Here is a 17,340-nt window from a genome sequence, read left to right as displayed (position 1 = left end):
ACCATTGCAGCTTCACCCCCCGCGGTGGCTCAGTGGTTAAGGCGTTACGCTGCTGAGCACGGGGTCACCGGTTCGATTCCTGACCGCAGTGGCCGCTTTTCTGATGGAGGCGAAAAGCAAGGATTACCGTGTGCACGAGATTTCAGCGCACATTAAAGGAGCCATGAAGACAAAATACAAGTTGGGTTTATTAAAAAGACGGCTTAGTCCCGATAACAATGATACCAATATCATCGCAATCTTCGAACAAATAACGGAGATATTAAAGAAAACGTGTGAAGTAGTCGCGACCCCCTAGCCAATTTCCCGCAACTTTTCTATGACGTCACGGAACCTTGTTTGTGCGATTGGCGGCCGCCTAATTGACCTGTCGAGACGACACATGACTGGGCGTCTGTAATGGGGCCTCTAGTTCCATTTGCCCGCATCACTTGAATGCTAACATGCAGTTAACGCACTGAAAATTATGTTTTATTGTTGGCCCGTATGACGTCACTCTTGCTCATAACACGTCACTGTGGCGCTAAATTTGAAAGTTGTTAAATACTTCTTGCTTTTTTTTCGTCAAAAAAACCTCTTTTGGGGCTGTAATGTAGCTGAGTGATATACTGAATCCTAGTTCTTTCAAATTAAACGAAGTTGTACTTTCTCTTCATGGCTCCTTTAAAGATTTCCGGGTGGTCGAAATTAATCCGGAGCCTTCCGCTTCGCCGCGCCTCGTAGCCTCTGTTGCGTCGGTGCGTTAAACCCTACAATCAATCAAATCAACCATTGCGGCTTTATTTAGAAATATTCGAACATATGCAAGGGCGGGCATCATTTTTGTCGCGCCATAAAAGAAAACACAGCATATAGTTGTTTTTTCGCAACAATACAGCACCAAAAAAAAAGTGTGGCTAATGTGCGACCAGCCAACGCTGCCTGTATAACCATTGCCTAAAGTGTCGCCCGCTTTTCAATGAGAGCGGTAGGGAATAGCATCCTATATAACAGGAGACTATGGGTAGAGACGCTTAGTTCAGGCACTTATCCGCTATGTAGCGCGCGCCGGCGGACGTCCAGCCTTACTTCACTGCACGCGAGTTGCGAACCTTTCCACCCACGTCTACTTCTACTGCGTGTGTCTGTCAGCGTTCGCGTAGCGTATCAAGTGCCGTTTCGCTCACATCTTAGCCGCGACGGCGCACTAGTTCGGGGGCGCACAGGGGATCTTGTTCAACGTGTCGCTCGCTTCATACCTGCTGCATTTTTCGAAAGATGACTGATGAAGGCCGAAGTGAAATAGTGTAAGAACATAATTATTGTCGGGCAGACAAACAGCAAACAAAATAACTAAATTTTCGGATGGTTCGGGCATTATTTTAATGCTATTTTTTTTCTCTCGGGAGGACTTATTGAAAAAAAAATGGCGTGCACAAGTTTTGTTCAACCGCTCACTTCTGGCTTTACTTTCCAAAAAATGTCACTTGTTTGTAAATTTTAGGAGATTATAGAAAACAAAGGCTGAGCAGCCAAGGTTCCAGCGACGTTGACTTGTCGCTTCTACAGTACAGTTCTCAATTTTAAAACTCCGTACCGGGGCGTAGTGCGCACACCGTGGGCAAAATAAGGCCGAAATGTGGAGGGGACAGAGGAAGATGCCCCACTAAGAAAATTTCGCGGCACGTGATCCAAGTAGGTAAGCGCGCAAAGTCGGCATCAGCTTGCGGCAGCACAAGTGGGTTTGCGACCGCCGTGTCAAAGGCGGTTTTATCAGCGACAGACCAAGACAGACAGTCGTGGAGGAAACAACGCGTAGGAACGCCGCCTGAAGAACGCTAGACAAACTGTCAGCTATCTTGCATAGTTTGCGAGAAGCGGCGCTGGCTTGCGGAGATGGAAGCACGTAGAAAGGCTACGGAGCGGGAAAGGGTAGGATAGAGAGACAGGAGAGTGGCTGTTGGGCCGTTTTCGCTCACGCGTTAGGCAATGTTAAAACAGGCGGAGTTGGACCAGCATACGCGCGTGAGAATTTTTATTAAACTACCAAAGCACTGTGGCCAAATGTTCATAAAATCCAACGCAGGCGTAGGAGATTTCCTGCTCAATCCAGCCCGATTTGGCTCGGAAGAAGACGAATTTCTGGAAATTCGAGAAACAAAATTGCTGCAGCTAGCATTAGTGGTGCAAGGCTGGAGAGACACCAGAGCTGCCGACCCCTCTCTCTTCTTCGGAGACCCGACTGCTCAACCTGAAATTTATTTTCTGACTCACCGCTGAAAGTTCTCCAGGGCTGGCATCACCGCATCAGGATTTCCCATCTCTCCCAAAGTGTACCGCGTTAGCACGCGCTACCACCCGCGGTGAAGTCCAAAGCCAACGCCCGCGCTACGAATACAATGCCAATGCTGTACGCACAGTATGCGACGATAGGTCAATCGGATAGGCGCTTGTTTTATGAGGCGAGGTTTTCAAGTTGGATTCCAACCATTTGAAGGGTTCTTTTTGCTTTCCAATTTGCGACACGTGTTGTTCCCCGCCGTTGCTTAATTGGTACCCTCGGGCCTTGGGTTTTCCAGTTATTAGGTTGTGGGTTTCCCAGTGTAAAGGTCCCGGGTTCGATTCTCGGGTCTTTCCTAACTATCTTTTTTTCTTTGGAGTCCCCAATTAGGCGAATGTGGGGCTCCTGCCCCGCATAGAAAGGACCCGACACTATTTCGGCGGAGTCGCCATCGTTATCTTGACGAAGTTGCTTTGTTCATTCATTCTTGATGTGCGAACCCCAAACACCTTCTTGTAGGCTCCTTGCCTGCTCGACACTTTCCGTTACACTTCGGTGTTTTCTGGTGCGATAGACGAACATTGCTCGTCCTAAAGAGCTCCGCCGTTAAAAAGTTCCATTTGCGGTCTAAAATGACGTCCTGTGTAGCGACAGGTGACAGGGTAGTCACCCCGTTTAACTCGCCGCAGCAGGGTAAGCAACAACCCATCAACCACTTTGACGCGCTGATTCAACGATCTCACCAAAGAGCGGGAGCGTTTGGTGGCGACCGCCAGATCTGCCGCTAGTACGCGCGTTTGTGCAGCGGTATTGTTTGTCTTTCCTGGAGATCGCATAACGGTGCTGTGTGATTATTGTTTGAACCTCAAATTGTGGGTGTTTCGCCCAAAGAAGGAATCCTTGGGCTATGAGCCACGCCGCAGTGTCGGTGGCACAGATAGGTTTTGTTTGCATAACCACTATTCAATATGAAAAATATCTCGACGAGCGGGCGTTTTCGTTTTTTACGTTCTTCACCAAAACCGCTGCGGCACGTTGGACGAAAACCGCTATTTTGCTCAGTAGCAGAACGCCTCATGCCATAGGATGCAGTGGTGCGTGATTATTTTGTTGTTGATACATCTTTTTTGTCATCCTTGGTGACGTTGGGCTGAGCGGAACCGGAAAGTTCGCTGTATTTATTGGTTACTTTTTTTGTGGTCACACCTTCTTGCAGCACAATATGATTAGGCGTGTTATAAGGGCCTTAGATCTAGGTAATGTGTTCTTTGATAGTTTTCCCCAAGGAGTCAATACATATTGCAGTTGGCTGGCTACTGATAGTTCCCCGGAAAACAAGTACCGAATTCAAGTATCAGTCTGCTGTTAAGTTTTTCTTGAAAAGACTTAAAGCCGGCGTCAATATTATTCACCATCCTATGACAAAGGCCCCCGTCATTCATTTCATAAACCCACAAGTCTTTGGCTGTGTTACAGCGTTTTACTCTGAAAGCGTTATATATTTTGTCAGGATTGCTCACAATATGGGTTTCGGAAGGAATTGAACACCGGAACCGAAAAACAAAAAAATGATATTTTTGGCCGGAAGGAAACCGAAAACGTAACGTTGTTTTTTATTGCGCTGTGAAGCGAAACAGAATAAATTAGTTTCAGGTTTTGGTTTGTGTGAAAATTTTGGTATTTCAGGATTCATTTCAACTTCCTTTGCAAGGAGGTGGGATATTGCCATGGATGCGCTGTCATAAATTTATTGTCGTGTAGTCGGCGCCCTTTGTCTTTCAGCAGGCTTGTTACCTGCTTCCGTACTCTTTACTTCTGCTTTGATACGCGCAATGGTGAACTCATCGAGTGATCGCCGCTCGCAACTGAGTGCAATTCAGAAGTCAGGACCTTATTTATTTATTTATTTATTCATTTATGTAATAATTATTTAATTCATTATTAACAAATTAATTTATTATTTAATTTACACTTCCTGATTAACTGACCTATTTGTATTTATGTTTCTATATTCTGTCATTTAAATACCCATATTAGCCGTACGGAATGCTTGTAGTGAGCGTGTTATACGAGAATAAACCCGGAAATTCTGAAGCGTGGCTCAAGACTGCAGAATAAAAATGCAATGTTTGGCAATACAATCAAACCGGTGTGCCAGGTTGTGGACTGCCGGCATGTAGTTTCTGTGAAGCAGTGTGGACCCTAGAGCGTCATTCGCAACTGCGCCACTAAAAGTTGTACAACAGGGAGAGATAAAGGGCCCTCGGATATTTTGTGGGCATTCCATCTATTTAACCAACATTTTTTCAGAAAAATATATGCCTCCCTTAATCCTTCTAACATAATTTCATAATTCTGAAGCTTTGTCAACATAGGTTCACACGTTGCAATTTTTCTGGCGTGCAAATACGAACCGGCTTGAACCGTTAAAAACCATTATTTTTTTCCGGAGCTGATGCGGAGCAGGACTTTCATTTACGGAACGAAATATAACTCGGAACAAAAGACATTTTGTTCCGACACCCTGTCCCGGAGAAAATTCACTGCACGCGTCAAAAATGCCGAATTAGTAACGGCTGCTTGCCAAATACACGCACCAATACACGCACCAAATTTGCAATATAACCTTCGCACGCAATCACACATGCAGCAATATACTATGTGATAGGTTTCGTCCGTGGCCTGGTTCAGTGTGTTTCCTCTCTCGGCTCCTGGCTGAAGGCCTTTTATGCGCGACTAATCACAGAGTCAGAAGTGCCGTCCGCATCGTGTCAAGTCATCCGGCTCCATAAACACAATGATTATTAACACGTGCTGTGTATTCAGGGTCCACCTATCTACTTTTAGCATCTGTATCATGTATCTGTGTCACGGGTGCACCGGAGCTTATTCTTATTTTTGCGCTTGCTGCTTCTGTCAAGTGCGCGGCGCATATTCGTCGCATGTTCACAGCCCCGTTATAAAATGTATAACAGGGAATAAAGCATCTATTCGTATTGTTTATTCCGTAAGCATTGTATGGTGACATTGTACAGAATTTTCTCCTTGTTTGTCTCACTGTCCGAACGTAGCGCTTCACACGACTCGCTTCATATGTAGCCAACAGGCCTTCGTGGTATATTTCAAAATCCACATCCTCCAAAACTATTTTATATTTATATTGCAAAGCGCATGCCAGGCAAGACAGAAATGGCACAGAACGTCTTGGCCCAGTGGAACCCTTATTTATTCTCTGCGCGTGCATAGCCTTTTTCTGGTATTCACAGGGTAGGTGATGATGATGGTGGCGTGCAGTGGCGATTAATATGTCCAAAACTTGCTCTCTCCGAGAGCGGAGCGCGTTCGAGCAATAAGAGAGAAAACGCAGCCGAATCATTACGTACAGGTTGCCCCTCACGTGCGATGCCGGAGAGTGTCCAATACAGTCAGTAATGAGAGAACGATCTTTCGCACAGCACTCGCGAATGAACGTGCCAAGCAATAGAGCGCGCATCCGAGATTTTTGGCGCGCTTAGAGCCTCTGTTACTTGAGGAGCGTCGAGAGCTCTATTTGTCATGTAAGCAGGCTGGAGCTTCTGAAAAGCGATCGTGTCACGGTAGCAGCTGATGTGCCCGCGGTAGGCTGATGAGTGACGCTACCGTACAGGGAATGGGCCTTCGAAGCAAAGTTGGAGATGCGTACTTACAGTGTCGCTGAGAACGCAAACGTGGCTCGCATTGCAAAGGTCCTACGTGATGTAAACGTCACGTGGCTGCGTATTGTTAGGCTGCAGCTGCCGGCGGGGCATGCGTAATCTCTACACATAATCACTTGCAGGTAATGACTGCCCTGGCGTATCGAAGAAAAAAACTAATGAGCCGCAGCGTCAAACAGTAATCCAACTCGACAGTCAAAAACAATGCCGGTTTTTGGCCGCACAGAATAGCTACAAGAGTCAGTGGAAGGCGCTGCACCCGATTTCTGGGCGATGAAGTGCAATGGCAATCGGGCCATGCACGCGGGTCACCAGCTGTAGAGCCCATGCCATGCAAGAGTTAGACGGCACCAGACATCTTTTTGCAACGGAAGCCACATTTATTTTGTGCGCGTCGCTAGGTCTCTTCCAAGGCGACGGCAGAAGGTAATAATCATGGTGGAGTACCGTGATGATGAATATGAATACTTTTGCAAATGAATTTCCTGCTTAGTCTGTAACCAGTCCGTAAGGCAAAAATCATTTTTTTGTAGAAAGCATCTATGTAGAATAGAACAATGTTAGAAACATTTGAGAATTTTTTTTTACTCCGTAAAACATAATTTCATATTCCTGCTGTATTGTGCGTATGCACGAAGTATGAGGGAAGATATGGAGCATGACTTCGCAGTTATTGGGTGCAGGAGAGGAGAAAAGATTGTTTACTTTGAGCAAGACTAAATATTATAGTGAACTGCTTCACTGGGCACACAACGTACTCGGCCCGTGCAGCCTGCTGCGCACGTAAGAACAGCTGAAGCTGCTTATCCAGCTGGAGGCCCGCCACGCGATGATTGAACGCAACAACGGTGAGAACCGTTGATTTTACGAGAAATTGTTGGATTCGTTGTGTCTGCAAAAGAAAAGGTCTTTTTACGTAATGCTTCGGATGAGCATACTCTGCATAAATTACATATTTCTATAACTGAGCATATACCTAACTTTCAATAGGGGAACTTTTCACTTTTCAGTAGTTTAAATACGAATGAAAGCCGGCAAGATGCTCATGAAAAGAGCAATTGAGCAAACTGGTGTGCGCTTGGCCCTAGGCTCTCCAAGGCTAACACGCTAAGAGTTTCGTTTGTGGATTCAGGCTCCTGAAAAGAATGTTGATGCACACATTTTCACTCGTTTATTTTAGCCATCTTGTCGTTCAGTAGCAATACGAAGGTCAGGTAAATGTTAAAACGAAAGTTTGGTTTGTTGGCGTAAATTCGCAGTGAAAGCGGCATTTCAATACAAAGTCAAAGCCGCTGTACTCAAGGTCGACGGCCATTAGGAGATCGGCGAAAGATCGGCGAAAGGTGAACGGCAGAAGTGAACGAAACGAAACAGATTTCATTGAAACAATGAAACAATGATTTCATCTGACGCTGCTGTCCCTAGGAGTAGCTTTGGTTATATTTTACTCCTATATTTACCGTTTTAGTACCTAACTAAATAGCTGCCACTTACAAGCCCTGGGAAATCCCCGCCTCCCTCCCCACACACCACACTGTGGATACAAACCACTTCATTAAGGTGAAGATGATATGAACAGCCTTCTTGTGAAACGCTTTAGAAATTCATGGCAAGGCACTGAAAAGCCTGCCCAATTCGTGAGTGCGTTCAGGCGTGTCTAAGAACATTATCCTAGGCAAGAATTCAAAAAGAGCATCTAATGGTGCAAAGATGACTCACCTGCCCTCCATGAACAGTTCTACTGTTCTTGGAACCAGTCTGCATATGTTTAATGCCTTTTCCGCTCAAACCTAATTGCACCATTCTCCAAAGTTATATTCAACAAAGTTTTCTACGTATGCCACATCAACTTGAGTTTTTCAGTTCAATATGAGCAAATGCAAGCTTATCACTCCATTGTTGCTCAAATTAACAGCATAACTTTTTGTTACTGATGACCATAAACTTCTCCTAGCTGACATGTAAAATATATCATATAATAGGTTTGACAGCGTTGCATTTTTGTGCGGTAACAAACTTCCGCTTGTTTTTGACACGAAAGTGAGGTGGATCTGCCTTATTTAGAACAAAACGCCTCAAATGGGGACGGCAAAGGAGCGCAACGAGCTTTGTAGAATGGTGTACAAAGGGCTGGTTAAGTCGTAAGTGGCGCGGCTGCAACGTTCGGCAGAACGCTCAGGGCAGATAAAAAAATCCATTTAGGCTTTCGCTTTAGCGTTAAATGAAGTTATCAGCATTAGCACTAATTCTTATTCTGTTCCCTAAAGAGGCTTTATAAATGTTCAAAAACTGTTCGGATAATTTTGATGTTCCCGTATGAAGATAATATTATTCGCCAAATATTTCTTGTAGCAAATAGGCGGATTTTGTTTCAGCATTGCGCGTGTTCTGCTATGCAGTGAAGCTGGTTTCCCGAAGTATGGAAACTCTTGATGGCCACCAGAAAAAGCTTTCTAATATACGGAAAATTTCTATGGTTATTATTGTTTCTATTAGTGAAGTTTATTCACAGTGTAAACAAATATTTAACGTTGAGCAGGAAAGAAATGGTGCCCTCACTATCAATATATCTTATATTTACTCCTTTTGTGCAGGTTGAAATTCTGCGGAATGCCATCGAGTATATCGAAGGACTGGAAGACTTATTGGAAGCAGCTGATGGAGCGCGAAGCAAGAGTAGGCTTTTCGAGACATCTAAGCCTAACACCGAGATCACACCTCAGGTAACTCATTCTTCCTGTGCGCAAAGTCGTGCCGTGCATGCTTCCCTTTCTTTAATTCAATCGTGTCGATATGTTCGACCCTATTTTTAAGGCATAGTTTTAATGCCCGGAATCACCAAAAAGTCGGCGTCGTGGGAAGCGGTGACCATTTAGAAATAAATATGCGGGAGCGAACATTCCCGTCGAAATTCTGTTTCTATAATTGTAAGGCGTCTCTATAATTGTAAGGCGTTTCTATAATTGTAAGCACCCATGATTGTAACGCGTTCTTCCCTACATAAGCTCCAGCTAAACTGTAATGTAGGCATCAGTTGAAAAAGCTTTTTATGGGAAGCGGGAGAATCCTGACAGGCTATTGCGATCCACGACTGAATGTTAAGCTGAAGCGTTCTGGGTTTTTTTTTCTAAATACTTGTAATCTCTGAAACCCTTACTGTTTCAGGAGGGCGCTGTATCAATTTAATGTTTTTTGGTGACCTACTCATTAAATAATCAAATTGAATGTTCCCTATTCTGACTGTCTGAAAGGGATATTAACAAATTTTGGGAATGCAAATAAAAAAGTTGAACGTGGTTGCATTACGGCTATAAAAACTGCAAAGCATTGTCAATACCTCAGAGGCAAACTTTTAGCCGTTGCCATTCACAAGAAAGTTTTTTTCGAATTCACTTAGAAGGGCAAATAAAGAGTAGAAAATATCTGATACGCAGTGGGAGGACTAATCTTGAGCGTTTATTTGAGCAATGAACACCGACATATAAGCCGTGCATGGGGAAGCAGTTTTAATATCGAGAGCGTAGGTTCCCAACTCTTTTTGCGTTTGCTTCGTTGCCGGTTCCTGTGGCGTCATCATTATGTTGGCGGTAAATTGTAAATCGGACAACATTCATGATTTTCAACGACTCGCTCCTGTGAAGTGTGGTACCGGCCTTTTCTAAGCTTTGGGACTACTAATACCGTGAAATATTATTACGGAACATGGCCGGCAATACGCAATGGGGCCGTGGCACACCATCGTCAATGACGACAATGACGACGATGACGAAGGAGTGGGTGGCGTGGAGTCGGCGCGTGCTATGGGATGGCCGCCGTGTACAGGTGCAATGAAGAGTAATTGGAACACGGTCTTGTAAATTTGCAAGTATTTCATCTTTAAGAAACTGCCTGGTGGCACTGGCATGCGCTTAAAAGACTATTTCCTTAAAGAGAAAGCTTCCTGTAAAGCGGTATTGACTGTCATAAAGCTAGTAAGAGAAATACTTGTGGATATTCACAAATTCTTGGTCCAATTACTTAAGACGCATCTGTACATACTGTAAATGCGTCGATCTCATTACTTTGAAAATAGCCCATTTCACCATGAACAATACACGCCTCATCACTTATGCCGCCACGTAACAATTTATTCTGCTGAAGTTTTGAACATTCCCAAAGCGATGTTTGTTACTTTGTAAAAGTCAACCTCCCCTTATATTTGGTGCAAGTAATCCTGCTACTGGAACGCGCAGAAATTGCAGGGGTTTTGTCTACGTGGGGGTCGGGTTCTCTTGGCTTTCATCTCGTGGCGCGTGACAGGAACGGTCACCCTTTGGAAGTATTTTGGCCAGCTGCCGTGAAATGACTACTAGCTTAGCCGCAATCGCCTTTAAGCAACCTACAAATAACATCTGGCAGATGTAAGAAGCGAAATAATAGTAAGCATTTTTGCACTTACAGATAGAGCCTATTTGCTTCCACCAAATTCCTAGTCTGCTACCTACCTAATATCTTTCCGGGCTCAGGTGTCGCCTTTTTCTACAAAGTAACGTACAGTTGCCTTGTTGAACGTTTACCTATTATCTTGTTAATATGCTATGAATGAACACAGATTGTACCGTCTTATGCCCGAATGTGGTTGCGGATTTTGCGCTTGTTTGGGAGAGTTCAAATTTAAATTTTACGGTGTTTACACCAAAGCAACCTTTACGCTATGAGAGCTGCGGTAATAGAAGAGCGCGGAATAATTTCTACATCCCAGTTGTAGAACAATACTTTCGACACTTGCGCTCTTTTGCTTTTTGGTTCTTTCAGGATCACAAGTATAACTGCCGCTGCCAGGACTGGGTACTGCTGCCTGGTACTTACTAGCGCTACTACATCGGTTATTGCTTGCCACCACAATATCAGAGTTAAATCTGCGTTGTTAACTAACAATAAAGAAAAAAGGCTACCTGGAATAGTAAATCTGCATTTATCTTTGCATACCGAGTCTTATATTGGAGTCATCTGCCAATTAGAAAATTTATTGATCTGTAGGGGTTTCGGGAAGGAATGTTACTTCAATTATTCCTTTAGGATTGATTCCCTCTCCGAGCGGTGGGAAACAACCTACTGCTATGACCAGCTAAAACGAAGTTGCATTTTATGGTTGATTGATAATTTTTGTACCCATCACCAATATACTTGCTGCAATGCAACAGTGGACGGGATGGAATAAAAAGGGAAACTAGAAACCTGCGGCTTTCAGATATTATCCCTATGATATTAGGCATACATTTTGATCCTATATATAAGGATAGTAAATATAGACGTACTACCTCAATGGGATGAAAAAGATTGCGGAATTGGTATTTCACGTTGCAACCCGCCGCGGTGGCTCAGTGGCTAAGGCGTTGCGCTGCTGAGCACGAGGTCGCGGGTTCGATTCCCGGCTGCGGCGGCCGCTTTTCTGATGGAGGCGAAAAGCAAAAACGCCCGTGTGTTCGAGATTTCAGCGCACGTTAAAGATCCCCAGGTGGTCAAAATTAATCCGGAGCCCTCCACTGCGGCGCGCCTCATCGCCTGCGTTGCGTCGGCGCGTTAAACCCCATAATCAATCAATCAATTTCACGTTGCAGCTACAAAAGCTACATCTTGGGCTAGTTGCAGCGGTAATGGGTGAGATTCCCTCGGAGTATGAGTGAGTAAATATCACCGGCTCTATCACATGCCTAAGTAAAGAACACTGCCCTTTGCCCCTAAAATGCATTTGCAGAGTTTACAAATTATAGTTAGTGAATTTGGCACGTCGTGCAAAATTACTGGTTTTTGTGCTCTCTTTTGGAGAAAGAATTTTTCATCGGGTATATGTATTTTACTTTACTCTATTGCTGCAATACTATAAATTCGAGGAGCCTGTCAGATTCAAAATTGAAAGAAGGTCCTGACAAATTTTGCTTACTTAATCCTTATTCGACTGCACCTTAGTGCCACAGTGGTAATTGATAACGTTTCGCACGGCCTATAGTCACTGCTTAAACGTCACTTAAATTGCCACAATTCTGAGAAGTAAAATATGCCCGAAGTACATATCTTGAGAAAAATACACACTCTACATATTTAGGGAACTGATAATTAAGAGCTACATAATATAAACGAAACCGTCACTCTTGGTCACATCACTTGCTCCAGACTAATATCTCAGGTAGCGTGAAAATATAAATTAGTTCAAAAATATTCACATCTCAAATCACGAAAAATGAGAGGACTAAATCTGATAAAAATTGCAGACAAAATCTAGCTCCATTCTCATCCGTAACGTCAGCCTACACGCTGAATGTTTGTTTGTGTTATTGAGCTCAAAAGCCGGCCAGAACAGTACTCGCCATCACTACTTGTATATCACTCAAAAAATTGTATGTTACACAAAAAAGACAGCCTCACCGTCCGTTCTGCATGTGTCTACTTTTTTAAAGATCGTAGGAATCGCTGTTTCACCTTAAATAATGCATCCAATCTAACCTTCTTCTAGTGTTCATCATCTACATCGGTCAATGATTACAAAACTTCTTCATATGCATTCGGAAGTGCAGCTAAATTTAACTAGTGATCTCGCACCGCTTAAAAAATGGTCGGTGCTTGGTGACATGTTATCGTTGTTAATGGCGCTCCTGGGAGTCGTCCTGGAAGACGCTGCTTCTAGGCGTTGCTTTCTTCTCCTCGACGAGCACAGCGCCGGTGTTGTCATCACCGCCTGCGCGACCGGCTTCTAGAAATAGCAGCATCTCTGGGATGATGGAGAGTAGTTCCACTTCTCCCGAGCCTGTCTGTGGCTTCTCTTGTATTATGTTGAACAGCGGCAGTTTAGTCACAACGCCAACTCTTGTTCCCACCTCCAAGAGAACAGTGCGTACGCTCATGTAAATAACTCAGGCTGCCCTTGGATGATGACCTTTTTTCTTCCCACTTACGCCTACTACCTACTAGCTGCGGATCTTACCCTCACAAGTTGGAGGACGTTCTTGTATCCTTAAAGGAAAACGTAACGTCTGTGGTTTCTTCCACCGGTAGAGGAAAAGGTTTAGCTCTAATATTAGGACAATGTTTCTTTTGATAGCTGGCGTAATCAGTGGTTGATAAAGTCGGCAATATTTGCAGTGTCTTCTTGCCGCATGTGAGAGAATAGTTTTGTTGCGTTTTCGTGTGTTTATGAAGCTATGGTTAAACTTAAGCAAGGCTGAAGCAAGGCGGAAGCAAGGATACCGTTCATTCGAAGTATAGGTTTCAGCATGATCGGTAACTGTCAGTTGTCCATGCTCTTTACAACAAATCGCAGTTTAAATTTTAACAAGCAGAGTGAAATGGTTTGTTCCTCTTGCATAAGACTGTCTTGGCGATGCGGCTGGGGAGTCACATTTGTCTAGTGCTTCGTTTGAATTTCTTGGCGGTCACGCAGCCATGCGGAAGTATCGTGTGTTTTAGGCAGGGGTGCCCGTTTACCTCCAGTGCAGTGTTTTTCGCGAAGAGATGTTGTGAATTTAGTTTCTCCAGTTACCTAGGTTTTTTTCGGTGGAAGTATTTTTTTTTGTCTGATGGCAGTTGCCTTCACAACGCACTGAGCACTAATGTCAAGCACCAGATATCAAAATGTCCTTCCGATTGATGCACCGACACTGAAGTTTAGCAGACGTATTGTATCTCGTCTTCACCGTATTAGCTTAGATCAGACCTATGGTTCCTTCTCGAATACTTTATTATTTCACGAATAAAACCTAAAATTTACCTCTTCGTGACTAGGATGCACACTTTAACCTCTAACGTACTCAGTTTTCTAATTTCGTAAGAAGCACGTAATTAAATTTTAGCTTCACAGCCCGTCCTGGGTTCTTGTGCTGGTTTGGAAAACTCATCTATTCTGTTAAACAATATTGCTACGCAAATCTATTAGGACTGTATGTCTCAATATTTTACTGTGTGCAACAAAGGCTATGTATGACCTAATGAAATAAACTCTGCAGTGAAAGTTGAATTTTTTTTTACTTTGTCTTACACATGCGCCCTCCAGCGCAGTTGCCCCAACGGTTATAGTATTTTGGCATTCCTTGTTAGCCGGAAGACATGTACGAATTATAACAGCAGCTTCCTGGTCGCAAACACACGCACAGAATTTATTCTACTCCACAAATTAGTACTCGGGTATTCTAACTAGATCTGTATATCATGCAGTTTTTACGTTTTCCTAGTTTTGTGGTAGTGTTTCTGCGTATACAACAATACACTTAGTCGCTGTTTTTCCGTCTTTTTGTTTCCATAGGATTCGAAAAGTTACATTAAAAAGACCGTTTAAAATTCCGCGTGTCATGCGGTCGATCGGTTTAACGCCAATGGTTTTATTATTAGGTAAATGACTTAGGTAAATCAGCTTGCCTACATTGTGACCACAGTAAATTATATCCAAAACAAATAAACGAAATGAACTTGGAAACGCTACAAAATTTGTTAAACCAAAATGTCACCGAAACGAAAACAGGTTGTGGAAAGATATTTTTGCCCAAAGTGATCCCAAGCCCGTAGAGGTTTTTTTTACCAAGCTGAGCCCAGTGGGTTGTCAACGGGAAAAATAAATAATTTTTACCAGTTTATGACGAAACAATTAAGCCATTTGCTGTTTCTGTAGCGGGGTGAACGTTTTCCGCGGATTTTTTCATCGTTATGTACCGTGAGCTTCGCGATCGTCCATGGACTTTTACTCTTACATCAACCGCAACACAACCAACGTCCTGTCTATAGTGGTCGCAACTTGACGAAATAACTGCGTACCAATATTGAAATCGTATGTTGCTCCTAGTCACCCGAAGAAAATCGCATTCTCAGCTACGTGCAGGAGATATGAAACATAGCATTTACGCTTACATGAACAAGTCTAGCCGTTCAGCATCTACACAAAAGGAACGATAAAATATAAAACAATAGATTTTTGATAAATATGTTGCGTAGTATTTTACTTTTATACACACAACAAAAAACCTAAAGGTTGAGGCACCATTTTTCTTAGCCCTTTATACTTGGTCGATTGACTATTTTGGCCCGATTATGAATGAATGAATAAATATTTATTTGCGTCATAAAATGAGGATGAAACTGTCGGTCACTGATTTCTGGGTGTGATGACGAGACCACACTTGCCAAAAATATCACGTTCGAAACAACTTCTCACTGTCAAAACTTGCATCGACGGGTCGGTGCTCAGGATTGAACCCTCCCCTTGCTCTATATGTGGTTGTGGTAGACCGCAACAAAGAAGGTTCTCGGGGAAACGATAGAATAGTAGCTAAATAGGCTCTTTTGACTTGATATTGCCGCGAACCATACATTGGGTTTGTTTATTTGTGTTTTGCTTTTACCGCCCGGCTGCGCCGGTCTTGTTATCTCTGCGCCAAGGGAAGCGCGTGTTCCATTCTTTCTTTCTGTGCCGCATGTGTTATCTGTCGTGATAGGGAGAGCATTCCGATCTAACGTGAACAGCCCAGAATAATCTTCTTGGATCTACTATGTTCTCGATGTGAATCGACGTTTCGAGAACCACGCGCGCCGAAAGATAAAAAGCCTGCAGTGCGGACGCCGGGGCATTCGATTCTGCGACGCTCGCTGACGCAAGTCACTTTGTTGACCGCTGCTTCGCCGCCTCTGTATTCTTTTGAGTTGTTAGGGGAGCACAAGTTCGCTCCAATAAACTTGTTTCTCCTGCAAGACAACTGCGTCGTCCTTGTCTTCGTGACATCTGGTGGAGGTGCGGGGTACGCACCCTTCATGCCCACTGCAGCCTCGGGAAGCCGCCAAGCCAGTCCAACAAGAGCCAGCCTCCGCCTGCAAGGTTTACCACCCGAGTTCGGTTTGATGCCAGAAGGGCCAAAGAGAAGGAACGCTGCAACCAACACCATGGTACAAGAAACAACGTCGCCAATCATGCTGCAGCAGCCCCGGGAACCGCCATCGTTCCGGGGAGCCCCCGCTGAAGATCCAGAGGAATGGTTGGAGAAGCTGGAGCGCGTGCGGATCTTCAACAGGTGGGACGATGAAGAAACCTTCCGGCATGTTTTCTTTTACTTGGAGGATGCAGCCCGAACTTGGTTTGAAAACCACGAGAGTGCCTTGACCGACTGGACGCAATTCAAAAGCGAGTTCCTTAAGACCTTCACGACCGTGGTGAGAAAAGAACGAGCTGCGATTTTACTGGAAACTCGAACGCAACACCCGAACGAAGGAGTCGTAATCTTCGTCGAGGAAATGAAGCGACTTTTCCGCCGTGCGGACCCTGGAATGACGGAAGAAAAGAAACTACGGTTTCTGATGCGAGGTGTGAAGCAAGAGCTCTTCGCGTGCCTTGTTCGCAACCCCCCCAAGACCGTGTCCGAATTCGCGTCTGAGGCCGCCGCGATGGAGAAGACGCTCGAAATCCGAACGAGGCAGTACGACCGCCCGATCAATGCGCTGGTTTCGGAGACGCTTGGTGCCAGCGCTATCAACTCCGACTCACTACGCGACACTATCCGCGAAATAGTGAGGGAGGAGCTGCGGAAACTGCTCCCGACGCCGCCGCAACCACAAGTCGCTTCTCTTACCGACGTCATTAGAGAAGAAGTGCAGCAAGCGCTGGGAACTTCAACGACGCCAGTAGCACCTCGCGAGCCGCAAGCCATGACCTACGCGGCTGCTGTACATCGCCCTTGCCCACCTGCACCCTATCGTCACGAGGCTCCGTACCGTCGTCCCCTCTCGCCGGCCCGACCACCTGCGGCGCAACCCCCTGCCCCAAGGAAGACCGACGTGTGGCGAACGTCCGACAATCGTCCGCTGTGCTACCACTGCGGAGAGGCCGACCACGTCTACCGTCGCTGCCCCTACAGGAGGCTCGGTTTGCGAGGGTTCTCCGTCGACGCACCCCGCCCCCGAACTGGCCAACGCCCATCGGAGATCGAAGAGTACCTGTCCAATACCAGCCGTCGACCAGCCCGTTTCAACCGTTCGCCGTCACCCTACCCATACCAGTCGCCGAACCGCCGTAGCAATGCTGAGTTCTCACGTGGAAGGTCCCCCTGCCCACGCGGGGGAAACTAAAAGCAGCAACTTCTGGAGGTAAAGTTGCACGATCGCGGAAAAATGAAAACCCTCCAACGACGCAACGACTCGCGGAAGACAGTGACTCACAACATGCCCTCATCCCGACGACCCGACACAGACCTGACGAGACTCCCGTACACGACGACAGCTATACGCCGCGACGCGCACCCGACTGGACCCAGACGTCCGTTGAGAAGACGACGACAACGACGATGCACAGTGCCCAACCGTCAACACGTACAAGCAGAGATACGACGCCCCGACGAACCCGGAACTCGAGGAAGACTGCATCTGACGTCAAGG

The 17,340-nt window shown here is 45.2% G+C and overlaps 1 protein-coding gene across 1 annotated transcript in view; it reads left to right on the top strand.

The window, feature by feature from the left end:
* LOC144141860 (myogenic-determination protein-like) overlaps nt 1-17,340 on the top strand; it is a 79,280-nt gene that overhangs the window by 12,554 nt on the left and 49,386 nt on the right. The window contains exon 3 of the mRNA XM_077673344.1: nt 8,550-8,678. Coding sequence (XP_077529470.1) covers nt 8,550-8,678 — 129 coding nt within the window. The remainder of the gene's footprint in view (nt 1-8,549; nt 8,679-17,340) is intronic.

The sequence above is a fragment of the Haemaphysalis longicornis genome, unplaced genomic scaffold, assembly GCF_048455015.1.
Source record: "Haemaphysalis longicornis isolate Haplotype H1 unplaced genomic scaffold, Haemaphysalis longicornis Haplotype H1 scaffold_6, whole genome shotgun sequence".
Taxonomy (NCBI): Eukaryota; Metazoa; Arthropoda; class Arachnida; order Ixodida; family Ixodidae; genus Haemaphysalis; species Haemaphysalis longicornis.
The sequence above is the reverse complement of the archived record's forward strand: the minus strand, read 5'-3'. Positions and strand labels throughout refer to the sequence as shown.